The sequence below is a fragment of the Phalacrocorax aristotelis genome, chromosome 2, assembly GCF_949628215.1.
Source record: "Phalacrocorax aristotelis chromosome 2, bGulAri2.1, whole genome shotgun sequence".
Taxonomy (NCBI): Eukaryota; Metazoa; Chordata; class Aves; order Suliformes; family Phalacrocoracidae; genus Phalacrocorax; species Phalacrocorax aristotelis.
In genome coordinates, this window is record NC_134277.1 from 50,255,260 (window position 1) to 50,271,046 (window position 15,787).

Genomic DNA, 15,787 nt, shown 5'->3' on the forward strand with positions numbered 1-15,787 from the left:
GAAGCACAGTGTCCTGCGTTTCAGCTAATGTTAACACAGAAGAGAGCCAAAATGCTCTCCCTTCTCAGAAAACCCAAAAGAGCTAGCTTTGTGACCTTCTGCAGGGGATCAGAGAAACACCCTAAGGGTCACCCGAAAGCAGGCAGAAGCACCAGCTGGAGAGAAAAAGAGGACCAAACATGGGACAGAGGGGTTTATTAGATTCCAGAACTGCCTGGACATGTTGAGTTTATTATAATCATCAGTCCTAATGGTTGCCTCAGCTTACTGAGAAGTCTTCTGTAGGAGATGTGTTGGCAGAATGGCAGACCTCACCCTCTCTGTCAGCCAAGAAAACCCCATCACAACACACAGGAACCATTACCCTACTTAGACTTTATGCGTCCATGAACAACTTTCTCAACTTGCAAGCATGTGAAAACGTCAAATCATTGGCAAGGCAGTATGAAAGGAAAGAATCACTTTATTCTCCAGGAAAAAAGACAGCAGATTAAGCATCTGATACATTTTAAAAATAAGAATAGTAATACTACTGATAGCAAGAATTACTTGGCGCAGACTTGCTTTGGGCACAACTGCTGTCTTAATAAGGGATGCATAAATTTGACATTATACTGAAAAATGAAGAGAGGTACAAACATTATTGAGTCAACCACCCAGGAGTAAGAATGACAGGCTGTTTTTTGACATGATATAACTTCTTTTTCTTCATTCTTGGAGGAAAATCTTGGTTTGCAATCCTTTACTACTACACATATTTGTAAATTTGAGCCATCTAATCAGATATTGCCATCTCTTGTTCTCCCTTGTTTGACCACCGTGAACCCTACAACCTCCCTGACTGCCGCCAACCCAACGTAGGGGCTGCAATGGCCCACAGCCCTCCAGGTCTGCTCCTGCCACAACAGTCACTGGCAGGGTGCAGAGCATGTAAAGACCCAGTTACAGAATTGACACAAGGCAAACTCTCCCCTAAACTCTGCTTGATACTTAAGATTTTGTATTTCAGCTACTGTAAGGGGTGATGTTCTCACTTGCCACTTAAGTGCCCATACTTGAAGAATCCTGTGTATTTTTTATTAGCTTTCAATTTGACACCTTCACTGAAAGTCCCTTAGCTTTTGCGAAACAGAAAGGCTAAGTAAGTCCCATCTATAATTTGTATGCTGCTTATTATCTGGAAAAACTGCATTACATCCCTTCATATTACCCTCCTCCCAGTTCAGCAGTCCCAATATTTTTGCACACTATTTACATAGTATTTATTACTGCCAGGGAAAACGTTTGGTAATTTCTCTTTCTATGACTTGCCAAAGGTAGGTGGGTCCCAACACAGGCAAGCATTTCTTTATAAACACTGAAAATAAATCTGTGATATTCTATCCTCATTCATTCCCTACAAGAATCCAAGCACTTTTCTGTTCTACTGCAACACACGAAGCAAAGGTTTTAGCCATGCTGACTGCAGCAAAACTTCTATAGTAACAGTACATGCATAATACTTAGCACTTTACAGCCATAGCATTTAACTTTTCAACCACTGACCTCCAAGAGCTCAGCATCATTAAATCTGTTCTGCACATGGGGAAACCTGGGACACGGAAACTTCTCCAAGGTCACTTGACAATCAGGTGAGCACCTAAAACTAGAATCCAGAGCTCCTAAAACACAGATTATTCGTCTAGGCGCTCAGCCACACGCTCACTTCCAAGGCTACTCAAAGCTAGAAAAAAAATCGCCTAATTAGCACTTGTATTTAGCTGTTTTAATAGACCCCTCTTTCCTACTCTCCTCTTCAATTCTATTTTTAGATGTTTCTTAAAGCTGAGCATAGCATTGCAGTCTGCTGCGTGTTATGCAAGTACAGCTTTATTCTGTCTAGCAGAATCAAAATTCTTCACAGTGCATACTTCAGAAATAATTAAGACGGATAAGGATAGCAAAAAAACCAGCAGAGATCAACCTGCCAAAGCAACCAGTTTGCACATTTCTCTCTCTCCTCCTCCAGCTGGGAACAACTGAATAAACCAAAGACTGTTCCTGGCTCTTGTGCAAAATCCGAGCTATTGCCCTTGCTCTTCATGGGTACTGTAAGCAACAGGAGATGGTGTCTGTGATCTACTGTGATTCTTAAGCGTGGTAAGGAGATGGAGATCAGGAGACAGGATACAAAACAGAGAGATAATGATGGAAGAAGAAGGAATACAATTGGAATTGAGCAGCAGGCATTTTTGGAAGGAATTGCATCAATTTGTACAAGCACATACAGCTGAGGAAAATAATTTTCACTGCTATTTACTTAAACTTAGTAAATCGTACAATATGAATGGGATCATTCAGAGGACTTCTAAAAAAGCAAAACAAGACCAATGTGGGTCCAGTGAAGACAACATGCATCTGCCAGAGCTAAAACTTTATCTTTTTCGCTGTGCCACACAGCAAATGAATGTTCCTGTCAAATTCTATCTCAAAAGAAAAAAAACACATTTCCTGGCATTTACATGATGAAGTCACAGCTTCCAAGTTCTGTAGTTCTTCTCTCTAATGTCAGACAAGGACCTCTGATGGCAGAAATACACAACTCACACAAAAGTATACACAAAGCTCCTAGCTTTCTTTAAGGCAGACTATCTAATGGGTATTTCAGCTTCCTTTTACCAGATGGTTTAGCCTGTCTGAAAGCAAAACAAGATTGCTAAGCAGCATTATACCTTCACTAGCTTTCCACAACTAAGTCCTGCAACCAACTGTTTTGTTACAGATGAATGCATTAACAAACAAATACAAGATTCAGTTATTTACTGGGAGTACTTCGTTTTCTCAAGTGTCATCCCAAGGTTTTGCCAAATGTTGGTATGTGTGTGCCCCCAATTCCAATCCCCCAACCCCACCCCGTAGAGACTGTAGAGTTTTACACTAAAACTTACATCAGCTAAGCAGAAAGGATGTATCCTTTGGCAGGCTGAAATTAGATCTGCCATCAACTTGACCATGTTTCCACAAAAATATGCTCCTGACATTAAAGCATATTACAGTGAACAGGCCCCTCCAAACAAAACCATCTGAAATATAAAAATTTTATTTAGGACTGTTCCTGTGGCTGGCAAAGCTCCAGTGTACTTGAAGGGTGTTAAGTCTGCCCACTGAGCCTAAATTTTTGTTTTCTGTTGCAATTTTCATGTTATCATAAGCATTGCTCCATTTTTGTATTAGCATTTATCCCAGTACATGGTAGTCAGAGGCAAATGTACTGGGCACTGCAGGAAAACTAGACCTTAATAAATTTTCCTCAATTCTCACTGTAATGTACATTTAAAAAAAATCAAATGCATGTCTAATTAATCTAATTCTAATTAATTTTCAAGTTCCAGTAAGACAGTTACATTTGCTACTGATGTAAATTGTTAGAGTCTAGTTACAACCCTACTTTCAACTGGGCACCACAATAAGCTCAAAAGAAAATGTAGGGAATATTCAAAAATAATTCTGGACTGACAGTCTATGGAGATAATTTGTATTCTCTTGCTTTTTATATTTCAAAGCAACAGTCAAATTTGGAGTATGAAAACCAAAAAGGGAGTGGTTCTCTTAAACATTCAAATAAGCCTGTAATGCAAACAACCAGTGCTTTTTGCACAGTTTTTGGGACCCATTTTGAGCGGCTCATATTGAGTCACTACTCTGCATGAAGTGTGAGTGTATGCAGTATGGCTGTGTTTTTCATTAGTTAACGTCATAAAGGAGAAAAGGAGCAGTGCCTAGGTCTCTGTCTTTTAATAACTGTAATTGGCAAAGGACCATCAACAATATAGCAGCTGTTATGAAGCAGAATTATGACTTCCTGCAGACCAGGTGATGCCCCCTTACTCACAGCCTGGCTCAAGGGAGCTGAGCAAGAGGCTACTAGGTGATGAACTGTCATCATCTGAGCGAGGTTTTGAGAACAAGTGAGAGAATCACACAGCAGATGGATGTGAAGGCATGAAAGGATTAGGTGGTTCATGCTCCCACTCACAACAGAGACAGAGACCCTTTGATATGCAGATGGCAAGACCAGAAGAAGGGAACCAAAAATGCAGAGGGATTCATGCATGATATTCATGCAAAGCTGAGGTGGACAGCCACATGTTTCTGTGCCTTATTTTGGATGGGTCTGTATACACCCTTCCTACAGTCCAGAAGTAAAATATGACTGGCTTAGAAAACCTTCAAAAATACGCATTTTAATGGCTTACACTAATTTTTTTTAGTACAAGTGTTAAACTAGAAAGCAGAGTAACACTACCATTGTGTGCTGGGATATGGCTCCTTGGGGGTTTGAAAAGAAAAGTGGTGTCAAACAAATAGAAAGCACACCCTAGTTCTAATAAATGAGCAAAGAACCCCCCTGTCTAGCACCAAAAGTGTTAATCCAGAGGGTAAAGAAACTGTGCCTAGAATCTAGCTCGTCAAGAGGACTTAAGAGGTACAGACCTCAGCAAGTTGCTCAAACACATTGTCTTATGGGCGTCTAACAAGGAGACATTGTACAAAGCTTTGTAAGAATCTGAAATGGACTATACACAAATTTAAAACTTGAAATTAATAATATACTATTTTATCATAACATATTTAGAAATTAAGAAGATATGTATATGAGAGGAAAAAACCCTAGAATGCTAGTAACAGCATCCAAGATAAATCTAAACCAAAACGCGTTAGTAGAATGTGCACTAAATCTGGAAAATTAGGAAATTGAAGGAAGGTTCTCCAGTTTCTCACAAGATCTACACAGACATTGCTGTAAAGACATTTCTGAGCATTGAGATTCTATACTGAGCTGAATCCTGTAGCTTTAAAAAGATGCATGGTAACAGGAGACATACTTTGAAGGAGGTCAAACACCACAATTTTTATTGCCTAATTGATGACTTTACTGCTTTTGGAGGAAGCAGAGACTAACTTTTTGGCCCAACTTCCTACAAATGTTCTGTGTTTCAAATGCTGACCTGTGTATTTGCTCTCTGCTAAACATTAATGTAGATCTCTGCGTTGGAAGATGAAAACCAGCTTCCACAGAACAGGTATCTCCACTAGGGTCATGCCTTGAGAGACTAACTCAACGTGACAGGTTTTCTTTAGTGTCAAGATCTCAGTGCAGGAATCTACCAGGAGACTATTTACAACCTGCAAAAGCTAATGTCCCTCTTTTAGAGGAAGATAATGGGCAATAAGGTAGTCTAAAGAAAAAGGTACAGCTCACAGAAGGGTTTTAAATACTCCATCAAACTCAAATGATTTTTATGCAATGTACTGCTTTCCAAAAAAAATTTTAACCATCTCCGAGTCATTGGTTCTGATTCCCACATCATACTGGAACTTTTTAGAATTTTCACATGTGCATATAAACAAAATGTATCTTCGTAATTCACCTAATCTAGAATCTCAAGCTCTAATTTATAAGGTGAACCATCTTTACAAAAATTTATGCTGAGAATGCTTTATAGCCTTTTGTACAGCAAGAAACTGCTGCTGACATCAGAGAACTGGTTGACATATTCTAAGTACATACTAGAAATAAAACTCAGGATTATTCGAGCACTGCTGAAGAGCACAAACATCATTATGGGAAGTCTGAACTGTATATGTTTGTACTTTTCCAGTTTGACCAAACTCTTTCTGCAGAGAATTACAACACTAACTCTTGCAGAATTAAGCAAAAACGATAGGGAGGGGGAAGAAAAAAAAAAAAAAAAAGAACCTGAAAATGCAGTCCTCTCAGATATTTCTAGCTCACTATCTGTTGTGCAGTAAGATACGCAGACAAGCAGCCGCTAAACAGAGAACCACCTCCACTGCTTGTGCCTTCTTATTAAAGGCAAAAATAAAAAGACATAAAAGGAGGAGCTGGGGAGGGGCAGGAGAATACACTCCATGCTCCATCTGAGGGATAAGTCACTGAGAAAGCCACAGGAACTCAAAACACACTGGTGGTGTTTCCCCCTATGTTTTTCCCTAGAAGAAATACTAACTGATAGTTAAAACCAAAAATACCCACCACCACCCCCAAAACCAAAAAAAGCCCTCACCAAACCAAAACACCTCAAGCAGCCCCCGAGGAATGTCAGCCCCTGCTTCCCCTACATTCCCCTATAGCGATTTGTAAGTCACACACTCCAATAAATAAACCAGACCATAAAATTATCAGCAGCAGCGTTAGTTAATTTATTCACTGAAAAATAACTCAAGCTGTGTCTCAGGTCTCAAAGAAAATGTTTATAACTGAGTTACAGGTGGGTGACTCTGAGGGCTGCACAGGATTGTGGGAAAAGCACTGACTTCAAGGGTCAGAAATAGCGTTTTTGTAATACAGCTACAGATGTTTCTTCCAAAATTAAATTCTTCTGATACTTTTTTGTGGACTCAGCAAAAACTATTTTAAGTGCAGTTCATCAGCATCCACGAACCTGGCTGCCTGTTCTGCTGCCTGTATGGGTCAACTCAGGAGAAGTGGAAGAAAGAGGTGTAATACAAAACGGTCGAATAACTATAGTAGAAAAAAGCACTGTCTCCACAGCTCTCTGTGTTGCTGGAAAAGATACTCCTGTCATCATTCTGCCTCTTCCCTTGGGGAAAGGGTTGTACGTGTAGGTTTTCCAAGGTAAAAGGCAAAGAAGGAGCAGGTGACCTGGAGAATACAGTCTCCTTTGGGTTCAAGGGCTGGCATTGGAAACACAGCATCATCTATCTGGGATCCCTATCATTTTAAGGCTGAATGTCAAAGGGCACACGCTCCATTCACAGATACTATGTGAAAGCTTAAATTTAAAATAGGTCTTAATGGGAAACAAGTGGGAGCAATGACTCTTTTGTGAGCACAGGAATATAATACAGAATTGGAAAGGGACCCGGCTCCTGTCTTTGTCCTGTGTTCTCCACTAAAGGGAAAGACAAAGAACATACAGCCATCTTTATCACATTTGCTCAGCTGCTTTAGTCACCAACATTCAGAATTAAACTATGAGGAACATACAGAATTAAACTATGAGGAATCAAGTTATTTCATTCACTCTTCTTGTCTAAGTAAAAAGGCCTTGCTCAGTGCTATGTCTCCACAGCTAAGGCTGCTTTTGGAACCTGGCCTGCAATGTAGACAAGAAGGAATGGCCCCTTTCCTGCTGTTATGTATTTGCTTGATTTTGCTTTGTTTTTCTGGTGCTATCTTTAAATGTTGCAGCTCTGTTAGCCTTGAGAGGATGAGATAGTAAACCCCCAATACCCTCTGCAAATAGAAGCCTGGCAGCATTTTCTTAACAGACATTAAGAATTATAACAGGTTGCACTGCAATTTTGTCTTATTATTTGCCAAAGTAAGCCCAAGGCATCCCCACCAATAAGCTGGCATCTAGAAAAGCACTCCAAAACACAGTCACAGCTGGATGATTTATTCACAAATATTCTTCCTTCCACTCCCCACCCATCAGTGGGATTTGCTGCAAAATGATTAACTGCCTTACCACCATCTGTGCTCAGGTTCCATTAGTAACCCAGGCATTTCAGGAGATCCCAGCCCTGCTCAAGCTAAGTCCAATTACTGCTTGCTGATCCATCAATCCAGCTAAGCAAGCCTGGAAAATGCAACAGGTAACCAAACACTCTCGGAACAAATTAACCTCCACAAAAAACAGGCACGTCATACCTCAGGAACAAATCAACCCCTACATAAACAGGTACTTCATGTCCTATCCTGCCAGCGTTAAATACTGACAAATACAGGGAAAAAGCTCAGGTCAGGCCACAGCTGCTTTACGTAGGTTGCTGAACAACAGGCCCTTACCTTGCTTGCTGGCAGACGCTGCAAATCCAGGCCTTCTCCTTCTTCTGGTAAGAACTGCAGCTCTTGCAGATGTTGTACTTGCAGTCTTGGCACTGTCGCTTGCTGTTGATAAGGAACGTGAAAGGGGAGCAGCAGCGAATACAGCAGTGCTCATTGAACTTCTGCTGCTTGGAAAGGATGCTGCACTTGTTACCCTCTTCATCCAACTTCTGCTTCATTTCACTGGAACAAAAAGCAAAAGAACAAAAATATGAACAGAATTTCAGTGGGAAATCTCTTTGCCTTTCTCCTCTTTCCACATCTTCATGTTATACTCTTCGAATAACTTTTGCAGATGTGAAATAAATGTCAGAAATGCATATTCTAAATCCATAATTGGGAAGCACAAGCTCCTATATTCCCTGGAGTCACCCGTAGCTGATCATTTAAACTCTCTGAGTCATGAACCAGGGCAAACAGTCTCCCATCACTCAGCTCCAGCGAGAGTGTCCTCAGGGGAGCCAGGCCACTGCTCCAGGTACTCCAGCTGTGCAAAGCCACAGTGTCCTTTGAGAATTCAGGGCTGCATTCAGAACACTTTACAAATCAAAAACCAGCCTATGAAAGGCAAAAAGCTTGGTGCACAGGAATAAAAAATCCTGCTGATCAACAGTTTTGAAAACTGAAGTGCTAAGTTTGTTTTGCTCTGATCCATGGAGTTATATTATTCATAATAGCTGCAATTTGTCAAGGAAGGTTAATCACATACTTCATTTCAGAAAGATCTGGTTGCTTTACTAGTTAGGACCAATACTGAGCCAACTGTTCATGGAATTGGTTGCAGATCCCCTAAAGTTTTCTGTATTCCTGCAGAAAAGCTCATTTGTAAATAAAATAAAATAAAATAAAATAAAATAAAAATAAAATAAAAATAAAATAAAATAAAAATAAAATAAAAATAAAAATAAAAATAAAAATAAAAATAAAATAAAATAAAATAAAATAAAATAAAATAAAATAAAATAAAATAAAATAAAATAAAATAAAATAAAATAAAATAAAATAAAATAAAATGTGCGTGTGTGTTATTCAGTAATTTGCTATCTCCCATTTTACTGTGCTTTTGATATTTCACCTATTAGGCAATATATCCTAGGATATGGGTAATAAAAAACATCCAGAAGGAACAGTTATGTAAGCAGACAAGTCTGCAAACTCATCACACAGTTTCTGGCATATACGACTAGGATATACATTAAGTGAAAAAAAAAATATTAGGATTCATGAAAAACATGTTAAATAAAAGCTTATAGAATAGTGTGCATGTACATACATTCATTCTTTCAATTTCTCAGAATTAGTGGTGGCTACCTTGCGGTTTCCAATTGCTGATAAGAACCACTTATAAGACTAGAGTAACATAAAAGTCTAAACAAAATTTAAAGGTACCACAAGAGATAGCCTAAGTTGCAATAAGACAGAGCCATGACATGTTCTGACTTACACTTAAATTAATGCTTAAAAAAAAGAATATACTGATTGCATACTTTTTCAGGAACTCGACCAAGATCATCTATAAGCACCGTTATGAGCCAAGCCTGGAATGTTAGAGAGACTCACATTACTGGACTAGACATCATCTTATTTGCTATTTCTGACTCAGATTCATAACTCAAAATAAAACCAGCCTATTTTATGAAAGTCTGACAGGTCAGTCCTAAATGTCAAGTTTAAAAGGCAATTAAGGCAGTGATCTACAGCATATAATTTTTGAACTTGCACATACATCATATTTAACCATATTCCAGATACACACCTTTTATAAATTTAAAACTTCAAAACGATGTATGTTTCTGCTGTTTGTCCCCTGTTTGCTGTTTGGCTATCTTAGACCAGCTGCTCAAACCCAAGTAAATACTCTTCAGAGTTTCAAGTGAGTAAAATCTCTTTATGATTTTTGTCCAGATGGCAAAACTTAATTTTTCCACATTTTTACAGAATGTAAAGGTGAAAAAGGTTATGAGATTATAATGCAAAAGAGGAAATGCCTGAACTATGCAAGTCAAACTGCCTTCTCATGTAAACTGATAGAACTATCCCACAGATTAAATGGGATGGTTGGACTAGTTTGTGTTATCCGCATTCCTCCCTCCTACCATGGTACCGCATGGACAATTTTTCTAGGGGAACAGGAGAATAAGTGAGCTGTTCCCCATGTCACTCGTCCATCCACAGCCCACATTCTGCTCTGTACCAATGAAGTGAGACAGAGCAAAGCTTCTGCACTGGAGGTCAGGCAAGAATCTCGGGTCCCAAAAGAGAAGCTGGTGAAGGTGAGGGCTACATGATACAAGGAAGAAATCCTTCACGGAGAAGAAGCATCAGCAACCCAAGATGCTGCAAACCCTGCTTTAGGCTGGAGACCCCAGGCAGCAGTTGCTGGCCTCACCGTAGGATGAGAACAGCTAAGGAGTTGAGGTCAGGAAGAGCAGTGAAAGAAGAGATTTTTGTCTTCAACACAGCTTTATTATCTCCCAGAATTAGTAACACTGGTATTTGGTAGTATCAGCCTGCACACTCAACACTGGCATGCTTAATGGCATTTTGAATCCTCATTAGGGCTCTTATGCACGATAGCAAGATAAACCACAGAAGCAAAGCCACCTATTAAAGCACTACAATAATGCTCACACAATATAAAAACAGGCAGTTTCATTCATAACAGAGCTAATAAAGCCTGATACCTAGAAAAAGCTGAGCACACACTGAAGCCTTTTCATCAGTACAGGCATTAATTACATCTCACTCCTCTATCTGGCTGTCAACATTCATTACTTAATATCACTGAGGCATCTGCCTCACTGCTAAATAGGACTAAAATTGGCCAACGGATTCAAAAAGTCAATAGATATGGTTGGGCAGGCTGGCAGAGAGAGCATGACAGAAACAGCCTCATTTCCACAGGAAACCAGGCAGAACAGAAAAGATAGCAATGCACATCCCTCGACGGCTGTAACAAATTAAGGCCCTCACGCACTACCTGCCAAAGGCTATTCTGGTTTCTGTGAGGAGTCAAATGGCAAAAGGGACTGTCAACAGGACTTGTCAGTTGAAGCCAAAAGGCTACTTTCCACACACTTTCCTTGGAAGTAAAACATGGGTTTCCCTGTGAAGGTGAAGTGCTGCACAACACTGGTAGCCAACGGAATCTGCCTGGTTTGAGGAAAATGACACAGTCAAAGGGAAAGGTAGGCTCTGGTTTACTCCCAGCAATACTGAGAATACCTCACTTGCACATGGCTTCAGCTGGATGATTACTGTAAGCAGGATGATTAATCTGAGCTCCAAACTCAATATACTGAGAAAGTTTGTAGTGCTGGAATTCAGGAGGTACAAGTTGAAGTTCAAGGCATCCTGAGTTTGAAAGTCCCAGACTTTACCTTCAGATGTTCAAATAGCTTGGTGCAAGAAGATTGTAACAGTGGTCTAAGGAAAGGAGCACAGTCAACAACAGTGATCCTCTCATGCAGTGAAGCTCACTTCCAAAAGGATGGCAGTCACCTGTGCGGGAGCTGACTTTTTCTAAAAGACAGGTTGAACCACACAGCCATTGCAAGCATTCCCCCTTCCCCCTCATGCAACACTGTTTCCCTCAACAAAACACAGATGAGGGGGATGGGACAGAGAAAAAGCAAGAATGTGTGTGCACTCATGTGCGCTTACTTCCCCCAGCATTATAGTACCTTCCATTCTTGGGGAAGTATTTATAGGTATACATATAATATGTGTACAAATAAAACAAGGAAAAAAAAGACTGTGCACAAAAAAGGATGGAAGAGCGGGAACCACAAACGACAGCATTTATTCACATCACTTAAGCCACAACTGATAGTGCTCAGCTATTATGGTTATGTGTAACACAGTAATAAGGATCTGCGGAGAAGAGAACTCCTGCTGTTTGAATTAATCTAAGATTGGATTTAATTTCCTCTTTCGAGTGGCTGCATTTCACTGATTGCCTATGAATACAAAAGGAGCAAAGAATACTCAGTAGATAACCAACATGCCTGCCACCAAGACTAATTCTGTCAAAGAACATTTTATTAAACTACAAGTTCCAAAATACATAGGTGCATACTTAGATTTTTTCCAGAGGCCTGTATTAATTAATCTGCAAGAGTCTGCATAATAAATATGTAATTAATTTTACTCAATGTTTTGGGTGATAGACTCCTGGTATGTAACCCTACACAAAGTCAGGTCAGGAATACTTTCTAGCATAATGCTTTAGATGTAGGTTTTGCTATTATATTCTGAGGGTGAATAGTCACCTTCCCCTCTTCACCCACTACATTTTTTGTTGCCCTTCTTTTTAAACAGCTTTCATCATCATGATTTATTCATTTTTAGTGTCTTAGAGGATTTTAACTGAATTTGCAAGAAGTACGATATTCTGCTTTGCTGTTTTGTACAGTGTTTTACAAATGATATGGTAGGTCAGGTATCATGTTATGCTGAAGACAGGTCCTGCGCAGCACGTTGCAAGGGAAGACACTGCTGAAATGTGGCTGGCAAGTTGTGCAGACATGCAGCACGTCTCACTGCATGGCTCCTCCTCAATACCTGGGCAACAGCCTCTCTGAAAAACCTTGTCTGGTAAGTCATCTTTAGACTCCATGAATTGGCAACCCTTTTGTTTCTACAAGTAACACTGCTTCAGACTTGTAAATGTACAACACCACCTGGCAAACTGAAGCTACAGGATTGTTTTCCTTGCTCTTCACTGCCACTGATTTACAGAGTGATTTGTCCAAAGTCTCCAGCTTTTTACATGTTTCAGTTTATCTGCTGTACAATAGCAGTAACAGTAAAACTTGCAATGGCAAAAATAAACTTGTTTGATCTAAATACATAAATATATACAGAACACCTTTACAGCATCTTTCATTTAGTGACCATATAATCCTCTCCACTGCTGTATTGTTATAAGCAACACATTTACAACTAATATTCAAAGCAAATGAACCTCAACCTTCTTTTTTAACCACAAGACCTGATTGCCTTATCGAGATAAAATTCTCTTTCAAGTCACTTGTACGGCATACAGCTAATTGAGTTCCTACTTACTAGCAAGTAGGATAAGATGTATTCGGTGCTTGACTGTAATGATGAATGCTCCATTTGTGCTGTGGACAGGCCTGTTCTGGTGGGATCCAGCAGGACTGAGGCATCTTCCCTGTGCAATTGCAATAGCCTCAGCTTCAAAAACAGGCTGGCAGTTCAAACATGGCCAGAACAATGCCTCCTCCCCTAATAAATTTCTTTAAAACAATTGGTTATTGTATATAATTGCATCTCCTGAATACAGAAGTACAAGCTTGTCTGAGAAAAGCTTTTCTTCTTTTTTCCCTATTCTCTTTTATAAGTTGGTTCTTACTTTAACTGGCAGTGTGATAAGGATGCTTGTTTCTCTGAGCTACAGTTTGACATTCACAAAGCTCAATGGCTGTAATTATTCTATATTTTAATAAGTGAAACAAATACAAATCCTAGATGGCCCTGTACGCTTCCCCCCAAGATGCATTACTGCACACTCAAGGGCTGGGGGCAGGTGGAGCTATAACCTCAAACTGCAAAGTCAACAGCAATATACATGTTGGCAACCTGCCACAGTAAGATAATACTGTGAGGTTTAAAAAAAGCTGGAAGGAAGCCTATGATGTGTTTGAGAAACACATTTTAAAAAGTCACTGCTACATATATAGGACTAGGATGATCAAACTCCAAGCCTCTCCATGGGGGCAGCAGTGGAAGGGAGTTAATAAAACAGCAGGACTGAAGGCTATCTGACAACAAAAAAGCTAAGGAAACCTACCTGCTTTCCATATAACATGGAGAACAGTTCCTGGTGGAAACCTGACAGTTGGCTTGATTCACCCAGTGATTTGGGTAGCAGAGATACCAGGCCTTTTTTTCTGTAATAGATCAGCAGTTGAAACAGTTGCCTGGAACGTGGAAGTCTAATTTAGGTCTCTGCTCTATGCAAAGGAGACTTAACATCCTCACTACCACCAACAGACATCAGGTTGAATGGCCTCCTCAGGCATTGTTCTTATTTGGCAAGATTACCATTAAGTTATTTACAAATATTCACTGGAGCACAGAGCAGACAGAAACATAACCAAAGCAGCCAAGGCACTCACGAGGCCAGGGCACCTTGCCTTAGGAAATATTTAGGTATTCCACAGACAGCAGTACACCACCGATGGTTAGCACATTCCTCTGGGAGGTGGAAGATGAGGTGAGGGTGTGCCCAATAGGTTTTGTTCAAGAGTCCAGTTTTGGGAACACTGTCCAATTACCCTATAAAAGCAGCCTCACACAGAGGCATTTATGGGAAAGCGGTGGGACCACTACCACTGGCAGCAGCAGACAGTCCTTTGGAAAGGATTGCAACATGTATTAGTCAGCTACAAAGCAGCATGCCAAGCTCCAAGACCAAGTCTGTATAAGCAAGTCTGTCTGCCAGGCTCCCCAAAACCCGGCCTCTGCTCTTTTCTGAGGGAATGCCTCCAAATATCGGGCTGTAGCCAGCTTACGGTCACCTCACACCAGCCTCCATTTCAGACTGGCACCTGCCAGTTTAAAGGCAAAGTCCAGCTGGTGAGGTTCCCACTTGCTCTGCTGCTGTCTTGTGTGATGGCCAAATACAAATTTTCCTACTGTTTAGCCACCTTTTATCTTCCCCAACAGAGAGAAGCAGTTAAATCTATTCTAGTTGCCTGCACAGGAAAAGAGGAGAAAGGAAGGGACAATGATGCTAGGAGTTTTTTGGTAACTCCTGTTTCCTTCACATCACTCCCTCCTGCTGAACAGAGGAACAGCACTTCGACCACAAGTTATCAAAGATAGGTAAAACCTTTCTCCTTCAGCACTACAGATGAAGGCTTCTGTTTCCAGTCCTCTTAATTCAAATTACATCTACTTCATAAGATAATCTACCTTTATCCACCTGGCATTGGAGCCTTTTGTCCTTCACAGACTAGTGAGCAGGCAGCATATGCTGCAAAATGCTTTTCTTAGGGGAGCAGCATTCTGCTCAGCTGTGTAACTGGTTGTCTCGCTTCTCTGCATTTGTTTGCACTATTCTCACCACTGAGAATAGATTCAGAGTAGTCCATGAAGATCACCAATTTGTCTTAAGACTGGTTTTAACCTTAGTTTGACCACTGTTAAGAGCCTTAAGACATTTTTTCCCTCCACAGAAGAGAATGCCTTCAGACACTCTTCTGGCCAGGCACCCTTCATACTTACCTACATGTACAAGCTACTGTGACATTTCACTTAGCACGAGATCTGGATATCTATGTAGTCTGGCGAGCAGGTGAACAAGTCCTGGTGTGCCCGTTCCCAGCCTTTCACAGAAGCTATTTTCACCAGCTGCACCTTACATTTTTCCACTCCCATAGTCAGCCCAAGACTGGTCTGTTAGGATGGGAGTTTCCTTGGGATACAGAGATCAGCTGAAAATAAAAGTTCCACCAATGCTCTCTAAGATTTAATGCTGGAAGACAAAGGGCTTTTCCTATTCAGAGGCCAAAGTATACACAGTATTCCTGTCTCTGCTCTACTTAGACCTGCCAGATGTACATCAGATGCTGGGGTGGGGTTAAAGCTCCTTTCACCCATGCGGGACCTGACAGCATCTTATTCCTCGGTTACTAGCACAATAAGGAGTCACAGGCTGACTCTGACTGAAATTTCTGTCCCATTCACATTTTCAATTTGATGTTCAAGGTCCCATATTGTGATTACTAGAAGTGGTTCCCACTCTGCCCTTGTTTCCCCTCTCCTCCTGACCACCCCCTCCACCCCAGCTCCCCCCAGAAGCAGACCAACCAGGTTAGTGCAATGCTGCTAAATTTAGGGAAAACAGTGGAAGGTTTACAGCCCCTCTCTGATCCCTACCCAGGAGTTAACTAGCCAGAACTG

General features: G+C 40.6%; 1 protein-coding gene across 3 annotated transcripts in view; it reads right to left on the reverse strand.

Annotated features, from left to right (window-relative positions):
- Positions 1-15,787, reverse strand: part of MYRIP (myosin VIIA and Rab interacting protein) — a 235,896-nt gene that overhangs the window by 115,902 nt on the left and 104,207 nt on the right. For all 3 annotated transcript variants that reach the window (XM_075083484.1, XM_075083483.1, XM_075083487.1), the window contains exon 3: positions 7,817-8,038. In XM_075083484.1, the coding sequence (XP_074939585.1) occupies positions 7,817-8,038 (222 nt within the window). The remainder of the gene's footprint in view (positions 1-7,816; positions 8,039-15,787) is intronic.